The following is a 15,033-nucleotide window of genomic DNA, read 5'->3' as shown; positions in this document are numbered from 1 at the left end:
CGTGCCGGGCTCGCACCTACCATCGGACGGGGTGGAGAGTTCTGACGTGGCAGCCGGCATGGCGGACCGGCTTGTCCCGGGCTCGGACCAACCGTCGGACGGGGTCAGGGGGTCCGACGCGGCAATCTCCAGCATGGCGGTCCGGCTCGGCCCGGTCTCGCACCCTACACCGTCGCACGGGATCAAAGGGTTCGAGGAGGCCATCTCCGACATGGCGGCTCGGCTCGGGCTGGCGGCCACCATCGGGGAGCGGGCCAAGGAGGTGTTCAAGAAGATGGACGACGCCAAGGCGTGGCCGCGCAGCCTGGGCCGGAGCAGGGGGCCGCTGGCCTACGCGGCCTGCCTCTCGATCGCGTGTCGCGCAGACGGCTAGGCGCTAACGCTGAGGGAGCTGGCCCGGGAGGTAGCGGCGGACGGTGGCGCGGCCATGAGGAAGGAAATCGCCAGGTTGGTGGCGCACATCAAGAAGCGGCTCGGGGAGGAGGAGGCCGGGACCGGCGTGGTGGGCGTCTCGAGCTACCTGCGCCGGTTCGGCGCGCTGGTCGGGCTGGGGAAAGCGGAGGAGGCGGCGGCGCTGGAGGCGGCCCGGCGGCTGGAGGAGGGCGCGCTGGGCGTACCGCACAACGCGGATTCCCTCGCAGCCGCCGTCGTCTTTCTAGTCCTCGAGCGCGCCGGCTCCGTGACGTCCGTGAAAGACGTGGCGGCGGCCACCGGCCTCTCCCAGATGACCATCTACGCGGTGTGCAGGAAACTGCGCCCGCACCACGACCGGCTCTTCGGCTGAAGCTAAAGGACGTACTTGCAGGCTTGCCGCCATGGTCTCTTCTTCCTGGCAATTTGGTACTGATCGATCCCGTCCACCGGCCTCTCCCAGATGACCATCTACGCGGCTGAAGCTGAAGGACGTACACTACACAAGACTTGGCCACTGTATGTACGTCTTTGTTGTCTGATTCCATCGTATTTATGTCTACTATACTAGCACGTACTACTACTGATCAGAAGTTCAGGACGTTCATTCGTCTACTGCGTGTTCCTACTTTGACTAGTTAACTTGGAACTCCTGGGCAAAGAGCGATGATTTAAGCTGGGTCTTGTTACTCCTTGGGCAATGGCAGGAGAATCAGTTTTTGGGCTGATGTTTGGCTGGGAACATGTCCACTTAAGGTGGTTTTCCTGGCCTTATACCGCTGTTGTCGGCAACAAGAGAGCACCGTGGTGGAGGTGCTCGCCGATGATGGACTAAATTTGACCTTTTGCCGTTCGTTTGGGCAAGTAGAAATAAGGGAATTGTCCGCCCTGCTTGACCCGGTCAGGGGGTGCACTTGCGTTGAGGGGGTGAAAGACAAGGTTGGCTGGGCGTTGGAGAGAAAACTTGCAAGTTCGACTAGGTTTTTTACACGAGTACTAGAGAGTTCCTTATTTGACACTACTTCTAAAATATGGTTCTTTATTTGACACTCCGACCGTGAGTCCCGGCTATCAGAAGACGGTTTAAGAAGACGGTTTAAAATGCCTAATTTACAAAACCAATGCTATATGTTACAACTGTGCCTCAAAGTAGGTATTTATGCATTAAAAACTCCGAAGATGATGGTTTTTGTCAAGCTCGTCACAAATATGGTGTTTTTTTTGTCATTTTCTCACTCTACTTGTGTCTCCAAAGAGTCATCGTATATTTTTGAGTAAATTGTGGTTTCCACCACCCTCTCTACATATACAGTGAACATTCGTGTTATCAAGACACTCAAATACAAGGACATCGATCATCGACGTACACATCTCCGCCACATTCAGACTGAGCTAGCATATGTTGAGCTAATTCGTCAACATGCGCTAGGGACTGATAAGGTTCGTCCTGATTAATCAAATGATCCATCAAATCCAGTGGAGTTGACGGGAAGGCAAATTTATTTGGAATGAACGTGCGCGCATGTCCTATTTGAGGTTCACGCTCTTAGGAATGATGCTTCTTATTTGTTGTTCGGTAATTTGAATTCCATGTTTTGATAGATTAAAATGTTGGCAAGAACAGAAAATAATAAGCATGGTAGCGGAGAGAACATCGGATCTACTAACACGTACACTATGTGCCAGATATCATAGATTTGCCGCCAGAGTACCGCCCTCATGAACAACCTTATACTTTTTCGACAAGGAGCATATATTAATAACAACCTTATACTTGAAGTTGTTGATCAATTGGAGGAGCAACCCAAACCGTCGATTGGACAAACAACCTCTCGATCAAGGATTGGTGGATTGCCATGTCAAACCCCTCCACCCCAAAGATCGTAAGGCAATGGCCTCTCTCACTATGCTAACAAGTTGGGTAATTTGGAATGAGAGGAACGCTCGGGTATTCCGGAAAAAAATCCGCACCGCCAACAATCCTTCTTGTTTGCGGAGCCCCTCTTGCTCCTTGTAATTCTCTTAAACTCTTTCTTAACTGTAATAGATAGATGCAAAGTTTTTTTGCCTCCTTCAATATTTTTTGCTTATTCGTTGGATGTGAGTTTGCAATTAGTGTGCAATATCACTATGACTCGCCTCTTCGATTAATGTCGAAGTATCAAAAGAAATTAAAGTGATTGAGCTTTGTAGTATATTGCATAATAATTATCAGCACCCAGGCACGTGAATACCATATCTAGGCCCTCCAGGTTTGCATTGAGATCCGTGACTAGAATTTTCTCCTTTTGTTTCTACCAATCAAAAAAAAAAGTTGAACTTGCAAGTCCAACTGGTTTTTGACACGAGTACTAGAGAGAGTTCCTTATTTGACACTACTTCTAAAATATGGTTCCTTATTTGACACTCCGACCGTGAGCCCCGGCTATCAGAAGACGTTTTAAGATGCCTAATTGGCAAAATCAGTGCTATATGTCACAACCGTGCCTCAAAAGAGGTATCTATGCATTAAAAAGTCCGAAGATGGTGCTTTTTGTCAAGCCCGTCACAAATATGGTGTTCTTTTTGTCATTTTCTCACTCTACTTGTGTCTCCAAATAGTCGTCGTATATTTTTGAGTAAATTGTGGTTTCCACCACCCTCTCTACATGCTTTTGCAAGGATCACCACCTCTACAACTTTATTTTTTGCGGTTTTCACCATCTCTACATCAAATATATTGCACATTTCACTAGTTTTTTCGTTAATCCACCGCTTAGCTCAATTAATCCATCTAATTTTTGTGCATATCAATGGCTACTTAAACATGCTACACTATTTCGGGTTCACTTAATGTAAAAGTTTATCTATGTACGGTTCGTCGGATATGTTTCTTTAGCATAATTTATAGTCATTGAATCAAAATTAAGCCATTATAACTTGTAAAGCATAGATGTATTATATTTTGACTGGCAATTATATTCTTATAGTTTATTAGTCTGACATGATTATTTGTTTTGCAAAGACCAGTTCTAAGTAAGCATCGGCACTTCTAATAAAATGGATCTATTACAGTGTACAGTGCACGCACACACAAAAGTCATTTTTTTATGGATATACATTTTCTCAAATTTTAATGATTTATAAATTGTGTGCATAATGCGGGATCTAATATTAGTTTTCTATCAACCGAGCTTAGTCATGTATCAGTAAATAACTAGTGAAATATGCAACGGATTAGACGTAAAGGTGGTGAAAAACTGCAGAAAAGTTGTAGATGTGATGATCCTTGCAAAAACATGTAGAGAGAGTGGTGAAAACTGCAATTTCCTTTATATTTTCGGAGGGTTTTCTAGTTATAATCAAACAGTAATGCAGTACCCGAATTTGTGTGAAAAAGATTGTCATCAACAGAGCAGCAGCTAGGCTTCTGCACGTGCCGTGGCAGGAAGGGGAAGCTTCCCAGTGTCCACACCATCACCATAGGGCATAGGCTACAGGCACCCCAAGCCGGCAACCCCCCGCCGTCCCACCATCTGCGCCGCTCGCTGGCAGAGCCACCCAATGGAAACCAGGATGCTAGCTGCCGTGCGCGCCGCCGACCGCGAATTGCTTTACAGCTTGTACTACCCGGCTGGCGGGCGCGCCCCGGCGGCGGCGGTGGTCGGCTGCGTCTGCCTCGACTACCTTAGGTGCAGCGAGTGCGAGCGCATCCTGGGCCAATCCTTCCTCGCAATCGAGCTCAACGTCCGCAAGAAGCAGCGCACGGATCCTCCCGTGCCGGCGGCGCGCGTCGGGCAAGAGCTAGGGCAGGGGGGCGGGCCGGGCTCGCACGGGGCCGAGGGGTCCGACGCGGCTCTCTCCGGCATGGCGCACCGGGTCGTGCCGGGCTCGCACCCACCGTCGGACGGGGCCGAGGGGTCCGCTGCGGCAGTCTCCGGCATGCCGTACCGGCTCGTGCTAGGCTCGCATCCATCGTCGGACGGGGCGGAGGGGTCCGACGCGGCAATCTCTACCATGGCGCACCGGATCGCGCCGGGCATGAACAGCGGGGTCGAGGTGTTCGAGGCGGCCATCTCCGGCATGACGGCTAGGCTCGGGCTCGCCGCCGCCGTGGGGGAGCGTGCCAAGGAGGTGTTCAGGAGGATGGAGAGGGCCAACGCGTGGCATTACGGCAGGGGCTGGACCAAGGACCTCAGCAAGGGGCTGGCCTACGCGGCCTGCCTCTCGATCGCGTGCAGCACAGACGGCTCGGCGCTGTCGCCGAGGGAGCTGGCCCGGGCAGCAGCCGCGGACGGCGGCGCGGCCTCGCCGAAGGATATTGCCACACTGGTCGCGCACATCAAGAGGCGGCTCGGGGAGGAGGAGGCAGCCGGCAGGGCAGACCGGCTTGTCCCAGGCTCTGACGGGGTCGAGTGGTCCGGCACTGCAGTCTCCAGCATGGTGGACCGGCTCTGGCCGGGCTCGCAACCCCCGTCAGACGGGGACGAGGGGTTCGAGGCGGCCATCTCCGGCATGGCGGCTCGGCTCGGTCTCCCGGCCGCGGTAGGTGAGCGTGGCAAGGAGGTTTTCCGGAAGATGGAGGAGGCCAGTGCGTGGCCGCATGGCCCGGGCCGGTCCAAGTTCCGAAGCAACGCCCCGCTGGTCTACGCTGCCTGCCTCTCCACCGCGTGCCACAACGAGGACTCGGCGCGGTCTCTGAGGGAGCTGGCCCTGGCGGCAGCGGGAGACGGCGGCCCGAAGTCGATGAAGGAGATCGCCAGGCTGGTATCGCACATCAGGAGCCAGCTCGAAGAGGCCGGGCAGCTGACATGCATCGGCATGGTGAGCGTCTCCAGCTTCCTGCGCCGCTTCAGCGCGTATATCGGGCTGGCAGAGGCGGAGGAGACGGTGGCTCTGGAGGCGGCGCGGCGGCTCGAGGAGGGCGCCCTCGACGTGCCGCACAGCCCGGGGTCCGTGGCGGCCGCCATTGCCTGCCTGACCCTGGAGCGCGCCGGCGCCTGGAAGCCCGGCAAGGACGTGGCAGCGGCCACCGGAGTCTCCGACATGACCATCTACATGGTGTGCAGGAAACTGCGCCCGCATGCCGAGCTGCTCTTCGGCTGATCGGATCGGACGTGCCGCCATGGCCTCTTTCTTGCTCTCCCCTCCCGCCAATTTCGCAGTTCGTCCGAAACTACACGATTCTTGGCCTATCTACACGTCTTTCTTGTCGGATTGCTCTGTATTTATGCGAACTGTATTGATTAGAACAGTCATTCGTCAGTTCAGTACTGCGTATTCCTACTTGTTTGGCTACTTAATAACTCGGAACTCCTGGGCAGTGATGAATTAAGGTATTATTACTAGGAAAGGACTAGCTAGCCGTCCTTCAAAGGATCCGGCCAGCCGATCCTCCGACCTCTCTATCTGACCTTGCCGGAGAGGTCGGAGCAAAAAATTTTTGTACTAATGAAATATCGTAGCAAAAAAAATCCGGCGAAAGAGACCTCGCGGAGACGTTGGATCAAAAAAATTGTACTAATATAGCATCGTAGCAAAAAAATCCGTCAAAGTCCTCCGGTGACTTTTATGATGCAAATCAGATGAATAGTTATAGCAAAAATATAAACCGATTGTAGCAAAAATATTGTGCTAATATAAGCATCATGGCAAAATATTTCGGCGAGGTACTCCGGCGAGACTCCTATAATGCAAACCAGCATATCAAATGTAGCAAATAAAATTTCCATGCAATACAAAATTATACAATATAATATGCAAAAAAATATAATGGGCGGCACAGCGCGGGGCGGGCTCCTCCATGGGACGGGCCGGAGCTCCTCCTTCAGCGGCGGTCAGATGGCGATGGGAATGTAGGTTGAGACGAGTCGCGTACTCGCGTGAGGAAGGAGGAGGTAGGGGAACGTGGTGGGACCTGCTGCAAACACGTTTTCCTTTTTTCCTGTACGCTGTGTAGGTGGGCCTGTTCGGTCGTCGCTAGCTCACCCGGAGGATCGATCCTCTGGAGGCGCGCTAGCATTTTCCTTATTACACTACTATTTCTTTCGTCTCTGTATTTTGCTGGTTAGTACTCCGATATAGTGTGACAATGTCGTGGGTGAAAGGAAATGCTTTCAGGTAGCAAAGAACAAATCGGCACTTACAGTAGAAACCAATCACATGCTAAGTACTGTCTGATTGATCAGAAGCAAGAGGAAAACACGATCATCCAACGAAATCCCGAGAACGACTCTGGAGTCTGGACAATCCCTGCACATCCATCTGCGAGATGAACGCATTGCTCATCGTGTGTGAAACTTCATTCCGGTCTCCAAGTTGAAACAATCTACACCTACAAGGATTGTTCAGGTTCTGTTTCTTTTTTTATGGTAAAAAAGGAGCCGGCTTCCGGTACCAAAGGGTAACAGAACAAATAGTTTCTCTAGCTAATACCAAAAAAGGTATCAACCGAGAAGAAAAGCAAAAGCAAACTAAAGTTTAGAAAGATCAAACATAAAACCGATTAACGCAACCGCAGTCGCCACTAAGTTTAGATAGACTCGTATTACAACTCAAAATAGGAAACGGTTTGAGACAGCCATCCAGACAATGAATCCTGATGTTTGGATCAGCCTTCAATCGATTGTCGCATGCTGTCTTATTCTGTCTCCAGTGGTTGCTCGATTCACTGGTTCAGTTTCTTTGAACGTGAACTTCATTTTCGTCTAGCAGATGCGTTCATAATCATCAACGGACCAGAACATTGTGATCTCCCTAGAAGACATGTACACCGAAATTACCTCCCAGCTTAGGAGGCACGACAAACAGTGGCGGAGCTAGACCATTTGAAATCAGGGTGCACAGAGGGTACTATAATAGATAAAAGACAAATTTATGGGGTGTATATGTGGTGAAAATAATGATAATATTACAAAGAAATTTTTCCTAGGGGGTGTCATGTGCACCCGGCTGGCTAGCCTTGGCTCCGCCCTGTGACGACGAAGCCGACTCCCAACATTACAAGCTACCCTAATAAAAATGGGCAACTTCTACGGTACCTTTTACTACTCCCCAAATAAGACTAGTATAATCTCATCTAACGGCTGAGAAAATTTTGGCCCAGTTAGCCCAACTTATAATTATTTGGGAAAAATACTAACAAATTAGGCCCAACTTCTAATTCTTTCTCGATCTGGGTGAGAGTTAATCGTCCACAGCTGCTGGCCTGCTACCGAGCGCGACGGCGAGGATGGCCAGGAGCGCGAGCGTCGCCGCCGTGACGGAGGCGGCCCCGCACGGGCGTGGCGGAGCGTCGTGGCCTCGTAATTCGGCCGCAGCTTGGGAGTGGTTTGACGACCTCTGGCGGTAAAGGACCAATGGCCTGGTCGCAGAGCATCGGGCTGGCCTGGACATGGTGCTTCCCTGCTAGCCCCGGTGCCAAATGAACGGTGGCACGGTGCACCAATTATTTAATTTGATAATTAAAGTGGTTTGATTTATGATATCGGTTTATGTTAATCAATGCAGTTTATCTAGCGCCTCCACAACCTGAGACGTGGAGGCCGGTTAGGGCCGCCTGAATAGGCGCTAGGCCTCCATGCGCGGGGGTGCTGGATCACCACGGCCGCCGCATCGGCCGTCTTCCACATAGCCGGGGCCAGCCGAACCAACAATCCTGCACGAGCCAAGGAAGGCCATGGCCAGCCCAGCAGCACGGCGGACACCGCCTCCGCCGACTCCTGCCGCCAGGTCAAGGGCGCCGCCTTCCTCAGCACTCCGATCCGATACTCGTGGCATATATCCCGAAGGAACGCGCTCGACGACGACGAACGCCGGACTAAGGAGGCGATGCGAAGGAGGGGTTGGAGGGGACAGACGGGATTTAGGATGAGATTTGGGATCGATGAATGAAGTTGACCAGGTCTGGGGTCGGGCGGCGCTACGTTGGGGCTGGAAGGATTTTGGGCCGGGCCCCGACACCGGCCTGTTATACTAGTGCTGATTTGATGAGTAGTATAATTTATACTAGTCTTCTTTTTAGCACTAGTATAATATATTTAGGGCCTTTAGATCCACTCAAATGAATGGTTGTTATTCATTTGAGGGTATCTTAAAACAGCTCTAAAAATGGAGAGAATTCCTCATTTGACACTACTTCCAAATATGATTCCTTATTTGACACGAAACTTTTTCACTCCCTTATTTGACACGTAGTGTAAATATTTTTGCCTTATATGAGACTAGTGCATTTTGATAGCAAACAGTGTTAGTTGAAGACTAGAAAGATGCTTTTGCCCCTAGTGACAAACAAATTACAAAACAAATGTTGTTGTATTGCTCAGGGTTAAAATACCAAACAGGGCCCAAAACATGTTAGCTAGTCATGGAATCAATTTTATTTCAACAACACAGTACTGTTTACGTGCGTCGGCTAAAAGCAGAAGTCCAGCACGCATACAGGCGGGACGAGGTAGGTAGGACAGGAGGGACGCGCTGTAGTCGCCGAACCGTGACTAGCTGCTAATAACCTGAAGACAAAGCACTGAAACTGGATTGCGAGAGAGAGTTTGTGCGCAAATTAACATCCTGCGGCTCTTTTGTTTTTTCGTTCTTTTTTTTATCGATCTAAAGTACATGCAAGAGCATCCAGCTACTGATCCTAATCTCACGCCTCGCCCATCCTGCTGCTCCGCCAGCACACCTCATTGCTGGATGTAGAGCAGGCCACGAGCACTGCACCGCACGCCTTCTCACTGGACTAGGCCCCCCGTGCTCGTCGGCAAGCACGCCGATGCCCAGTGCGTCTCCTTCCTAGACGTCAAGGGTATTTTAGTCCACCCTAAAAACATTTGACGGAATGACATGACAGACGGATCAAACGGCAGTGTCATATAAGGAAAAAATTACACTTATGAATTACTCCCAACGTCCCAAAATATAAGATGTTTTAGCTTTGTGAAGCAAATGTATCTAGTCCTCTTTTAGTGTGTACGTTCAAGCGAACGTACACACTAAAAGAGGACTAGATACAGGGACGGAGGGAGCACTACACCACGTCCTCAAATAGATGGCACTCAAAAGTGCCTTCTAAAGTATCAAAAGTGCCTATAATTGTTTCTAAAGGCATAAAAAAAGTGCTAGGGAATGTTTAAACTAGAAAGGTATTTAGTGACACTCCTAAAAAGGGCCTTCTAAAGTGAGATTTAGAGGCACTATTGATTTTGCCTCTATATATCTTTAGGGGCAACATGAAAAGTGCCTTCTAAAGTTAGAGGAAGGCACTAGTGATATTACCTCTTTATTTCTTTCTAGGCAATTTCAAAAGTGCCTTCTAAAGTGAGATTTAGAGGCACTATTTAGATTGTCTATATTTATCTTTGTAGGCAATTTCAAAAGTGCCTTCTAAAGCAACATGTGGAGGCACTATTAATATTGCCTCTTTATTCCTTCTAAGACAAATTCAATAGTGCCTACTATAATTATATTAGAGGCACTTTTCATGCACCATTTCCAATACAAATCCATTACAGCCATGCTTTTACACAGATAGTACAACAGCTATAAACAGTACATTTCAATTTAGATTTCAAATCAACCACGACATTCCGTTTACAATTCAAATCAAAATCAACCACACCAACATTCAGTTTCGACCTAACAATGAAGATCTAGCAGGAGCACATGATCTCCAGCAGCAGCAGCTCGCCTGCTCCTCCACACGCGACAGCTCGACAAGAAAATTAATGGCCAAAAGAAATATTTAACGCAATTTAACTCTGAAAGAAAATAAGCTTGACAAGAAGCAAGTTACACTCGAGTTCTAGGCTTGTAGACAGCCTCTTGGCCCCGATGTGCATAGTAAATACAATAACACTTTAACAGAAAGATTAGAATAGAAAGAGAAAATAGACAACTTTGTGAATTAACAGAAAGTTGGTTTCAGTCCCAACTTTGTGAAGTAGTTGCAGCTAGGATCAGAGTTGAGGATTTCTCAAGTTATATGGTACTTCATGTAGTTGTGAATTAGCAGAGCAATATCACTAACTGAACTCCTGTACTGAGAAATACTTGGCAAGAGAGTACACTACTTTGATGATCATAATGTTTTTAGTGTTATAACATGCACTTATTGAAAATCAGATCATCTAAAGCAAGCACTAGAGCAGCAGAAGTCACAAATAACCAAGTAATCAATAGACGAACAAGTAAGGCATCTCAATACACATGCCACTGGGAAATCTATATTTTACATGTGTAAAACTGAGCATATCATGGTCCAGAATCATGTAATAATCCACTACAGCAGCTACAGATCATTGTAAAGGAATAAATCATAACAATTATCATCATCACAACAACTGAATATGAAACCATCAGCGTAGACACTAAAAATCATAACTGTCCAACAGCAAATGTTTTTCCAATAAATTTAAGTTTTTCCAATATATTATTTCTCAGGCTACTAATATCAAATCTGGAAAATGAACCACATACTAATATCGGGGTACTAATACAAATATAGTAATAGCAATGGAATATGGTGATACCTGCAACGTCTGGATGTATTTCTTTGATCTGTCCAGGTCTTTTTTGCCCAAACTTAATTCAAAATAATCTCCTCTATCCATGTCCTGGAAGCAGCAAGCTTCAGCTCAGTATAGAAAAACAATGATGTCAAAAGAACATTCTTCAGCAAACCATGACAGACTGAAAGCAAATGATCAAAAAGACTCATGGTGTGATTTAATTCAGCGAAGTATGGTTATTACTGTAGCATAAAACATAGAAGAGAAGAATAGAAAAAGTTACCGACTGCCCCTGGTAAACCTTCTCGATTGCTTCACTAGCAGCACTAGCTTTTAAGATAGCATCGCTGGAGGCACTTGATTCCACGCCATACCCAGAAGCACGCCACTGGGGCAAACCTCCATCCAAAACCCAGACTTTGTCATGTCCATAAGCACGAAACATCCTGGCATCAAGAGAGCAAGCATCAGAGTAGGAACGAACCATATTGCAAATGTATTGGTAAGGAAACTCTAATAATTTAAGAACATATAACAACAATAGTCTCTTGTTTCTGCCATAATTCTGCTCTAACTTGTTTTAATTAGTTCCGTGGAAGGAAAAAAATAAAGAAACTTACCACCAAACACAAGCGGCGCTAAATAGCCCCTTTCCATCGTAAACATCTTTGCTGTAGATGCCAAGGGAAGATACAGCAGCATAAAATGCTTTTTCAGATGGCAGCACGTGTGGCAACTGAATAAAAAAAGAATACATTAAGTTCATGTGGCTGTTGAAAATAGCAAGTGAAGACCAACATAGGGAAGAACTGGAACAGAAACTTTTCTACCACCAAACTAGTTAGTGCAATGCTAAGCAGCCTGCCCGTGTAGCTACGAGAAACCTAACTTCAATAACTCTGTGACTTTGAATCAACAAATAAGGATTGCTAAAACAGGAATCGGCAGATCACAACACAAACAAAAGAAGGCTATCTGGGTGTATTCAGTGTGTATCATATAGCAGCAAACGTTTTAGTTTGCCTGTTTTGAACTTTCATTATTTGGAATTGGCTAAGGCTATTTCTGCCGATCTGCAAAAGAATAGCACATAAGGTGTAAACCCCTACAAATGTCTATGCCCATAGATTGATGTATTGAGCCAGATGTTTGGTTTCACTAATAAAGAAACTGGGGCGGTTACCATGTCCTTGTATAAATAGACGAAGGAGATTTACATCATTTCTTTACCTAGCGTTCTTGCCTACTAAAGAAGTGCATAAATGCACAGAATATTGTTATCATTTACAGTTAAATATACCGCTAAACAAGTATGGAGAAAAGCGAGGATATCAGAAGTAAAGAAATGCAGAATTGCAGAGCGATGTAACCATGTAGTGCACTAATAAAGCTCATAAGACTAATTAGTTAACTGTCGGAAATCTCACGCTGAGCAGAGTGCGGTGCTGGCACACTAACCTCGATGATCCATCTCACGCTGAGCAAACGCACTGTCGGAAATTCAGTTAAAAGTACACACAGTAGATTAGGGACATCCCGATCGATCTCACGCTGAGGAAACGCACGGGCTGAAAGGAACGGGACTCTGCAGCTTGGAGACGGCGGCGGCACTGACTGCAATCAGGAGGGGCGCGCTCAATGACCATCCAGGCGTGGAAGAAGTCGCGCACTGCGGCGTCGCACCTCCAATCGCAGACGACGAGGTCTCCACCGTCGAAGCAGATGAAGCAGACGACCTCCTCGTCGTCCTCCTCCTTCTTCCTCGCCGCGGCCTGCCTCGCGTCCGCGGCGGTTAGGGCGGGGGAGGGGGCGGCGACCATGACCACCCGAGCACCAGGACGGCCGCCGGAGTTCAACTCCGACGAGGGGCGCAAACCCTAGCTCCCATGCGGGGTAGGGCACAGCCGCACGAGGAGGCGCCCGGAAAATCTAAGAGGAGGAGATGATAAAGGGCGGCTAGGTGCGTCGTTCGCGCTAGGCGACGGCGGCAGAAACCACCGGAGGCGGCCGGGGTTGAGCGGCGACGGCGACGGCGGCGGCGATTTCGGTCGCAAGAGCGAGGAAGAGGAGAAGGGGAGGACGACGCGGGGCGTGGACTGGGTTGACCGGCTCGGTCGAACCGGTTGCTTCGACCCAGCCGGCCCACATTCAGTGGGTGCAATTTCGTCATTTGACCTAGGTTTAATTGAAAATACCCTGAATTATATTGTGTCAATTTGCATAACTTACGTGAATAATTCTGCAAAGTAACCTTGGATAGATGGTTAGGGCATCCGCACCGGCCAGACCCATCCGGACTACCCAAACCGTCCGTTTTTGTCCGGATGGGTCACGGGCGGGACGTTTTGCGTCGGAGGTAATTTTTGGACGATGCCCCAGCGGTGTACCCCAAATTATCCGCCCCAGCCTGCATCAGTGCAGTTTCAGTTTCGTCAGAAGTCTGAAACATCATGCCTGCCCTGCCTCGCCGTCGATGTCGTCCTCGTCGAGCGCCGGGAATGGAAACCCCATGTCGTTCTCGACCTCCTCACTGAGTATTTGGGGCTGACGCCGTTCAAGACGTCGTCCCAAGATCACAGTAGGGCGAGGTGGAGCAGCTCCACTGCAGCGAGATGACGATGTCCACTTCCGACAGCTATTCCCCGGGGTCCTGCACCTCGCCGGCCCAGCCTTCTGCGTCAGGTGACGCGTTGGCGGTCCAGTCCCCGAAGTCCGACCAAGAGCGCCCGCCGTGTCCTCTGATTTGGTCCAATTTTTTAGCCACAAATCGATACAAACTAGTAGTAAAAATTAAGAGGAATCAAGATGAAAAATCAAGTCGTGGGGCAGATTAAAGATTGGAGCAGCACCAAGAGAGGCGGTTGACCACGTCCCTGCTCGGCCATGGCGAGGAGGAACTCCTCCGCTCGCATCCAGTCCCGTACTGACCGTGAGATTGGAACTAGAGCAGCAGTAGCTTGGCCCGTCTCCATGCAAGAATCAAAGCAAGAGCACCAGCTCCACCTGTGCGATTGGGAGCAAATCATGGAGGAATTAGAGCATGGAGGAATCATCGTGTGGTTGGAATCAGAGCTGCAGCAGCTCCACCCATCTCGAAGGAGGAATCAGGGCAAGGAAAAAAGAGAGGAAAAAGTGGAGCGGCTGCTCCACCCGTCTCATTGTGGTGATCTGGACGCGAGCGTAGCAGCAGCGGCGGAGGAGCTCGCGGGGTGGCGGAGGAGCTTGATGATGTCAGTCAAGTTGGGAAACCCCAAGAGGAAGGTGGTGATGTAGACAGCAATAAGTATTCCCCTTAGTTATGAAACCAAGGTTTAATCGACTAGTAGGAAACAAAGAATGGCACCAAGGTTGAAGTAGAGACCTGCACAACACAACCAAATTACTTTGCCCCAACTAGACAGTGAGGTTGTCAATCCCACTGGCCTTGCTGAAAACAAAGGATTAATTGTATCGAATGGAAAGAGGATGCTTGCAGTAAAGGAAACAGGAAAACAGGAAACAACTAGTTTTATAGCAATAATAAAGAGAAGGACCGGGGTCCACAGTTCACTAGAGGTGTCTCTCCACAAGACAATACAGTGTTGGGTAAACAAATTACAGCTGGGCAATTGACACATGAGAATGCACACAGGGATGCAAATACTAGACACGATGAATACTATGAGATTGATTGGGCATTACAACAAAGATCACAGACCGTCATCCAACTGCATCTGTAACTAAATAGTCCACTCACGGAAATATCATCCGAACAAACCCATGAGTATTAAGCTGCAAACAAGCCTATAGAATAAGCTCTAACAACAGACTATTGCATTAAGTAAAGTGTGTAAAGTAGACAGTAGAACTACCCCTATTTGGGCAGAGCACCATCTTGTTCTCCCTAGTGGCAACAGCACATCCTCACCCTTAGTCGTTTCTGTCATCTCGAGCCCAGGGATAAAAGGAGGCATGAACCCACTATCTAGCATAAATACCCCCTCTTGGAGTTGAAAGCAACTATTTGGCCAGAGCAACCACTAACAACGGAGAGCATGCAAGATCACAATAACACCAACGAGATTCAAGACATATCAAAAATAAACTCAAGATCTATACTCAACTTGAACATTGTACTCAATAACTAGTCAGATCC

The 15,033-nt window shown here is 48.6% G+C and overlaps 2 protein-coding genes across 5 annotated transcripts; one reads left to right on the top strand and one right to left on the bottom strand.

Moving 5' to 3' along the window:
- The first annotated feature begins 427 nt into the window (after window positions 1-427).
- Window positions 428-784, top strand: LOC109743169 (transcription initiation factor IIB-like). Its single transcript, XM_020302242.1, has one exon. It carries the CDS (start codon window positions 428-430, stop codon window positions 782-784), a length of 357 nt encoding a protein of 118 aa, XP_020157831.1.
- A 7,900-nt stretch (window positions 785-8,684) lies between these two features.
- LOC109743171 (uncharacterized) lies at window positions 8,685-13,007 on the bottom strand. 4 transcript variants are annotated; one of them, XM_020302246.4, is made up of 5 exons: window positions 12,464-13,006; window positions 11,519-11,634; window positions 11,182-11,344; window positions 10,920-11,003; window positions 8,685-9,211 (listed from the first exon to the last, which is right to left on the bottom strand). In XM_020302246.4, exons 1-5 carry the CDS (start codon window positions 12,716-12,718, stop codon window positions 9,191-9,193), a joined length of 639 nt encoding a protein of 212 aa, XP_020157835.1. In that variant the 5' UTR covers window positions 12,719-13,006; the 3' UTR covers window positions 8,685-9,190. The 4 variants fall into 4 exon arrangements, 3 of the variants coding, with proteins under 3 accessions (XP_020157835.1, XP_040255292.1, XP_040255291.1); XR_012202998.1 differs by lacking the exon at window positions 8,685-9,211 and having other exon boundaries at window positions 9,934-11,003; window positions 12,357-12,998; XM_040399358.2 differs by lacking the exon at window positions 8,685-9,211 and having other exon boundaries at window positions 9,934-11,017; window positions 12,464-13,007.
- Window positions 13,008-15,033: the final 2,026 nt, after the last annotated feature.

Source organism: Aegilops tauschii, chromosome 2 (genome assembly GCF_002575655.3).
Source record: "Aegilops tauschii subsp. strangulata cultivar AL8/78 chromosome 2, Aet v6.0, whole genome shotgun sequence".
Classification (NCBI taxonomy): domain Eukaryota; kingdom Viridiplantae; phylum Streptophyta; class Magnoliopsida; order Poales; family Poaceae; genus Aegilops; species Aegilops tauschii.
This window is presented reverse-complemented; position numbering and strand designations above follow the sequence as displayed.

Excerpts from the sequence above, each read along its gene's own strand:
- LOC109743169 (XM_020302242.1), top strand. The coding sequence starts at position 428 with ATGAGGAAGGAAATCGCCAGGTTGGTGGCGCACATCAAGAAGCGGCTC.
- LOC109743171 (XM_040399357.3), bottom strand. The coding sequence starts at position 12,718 with ATGGTCGCCGCCCCCTCCCCCGCCCTAACCGCCGCGGACGCGAGGCAG. Across the intron at positions 11,345-11,518 it reads AGCGCCGCTTGTGTTTGGTG|GATGTTTCGTGCTTATGGAC; the intron begins GTAAGTTTCTTT and ends TCTTGATGCCAG. Across the intron at positions 11,004-11,181 it reads AGGTTTACCAGGGGCAGTCG|GACATGGATAGAGGAGATTA; the intron begins GTAACTTTTTCT and ends TGCTGCTTCCAG.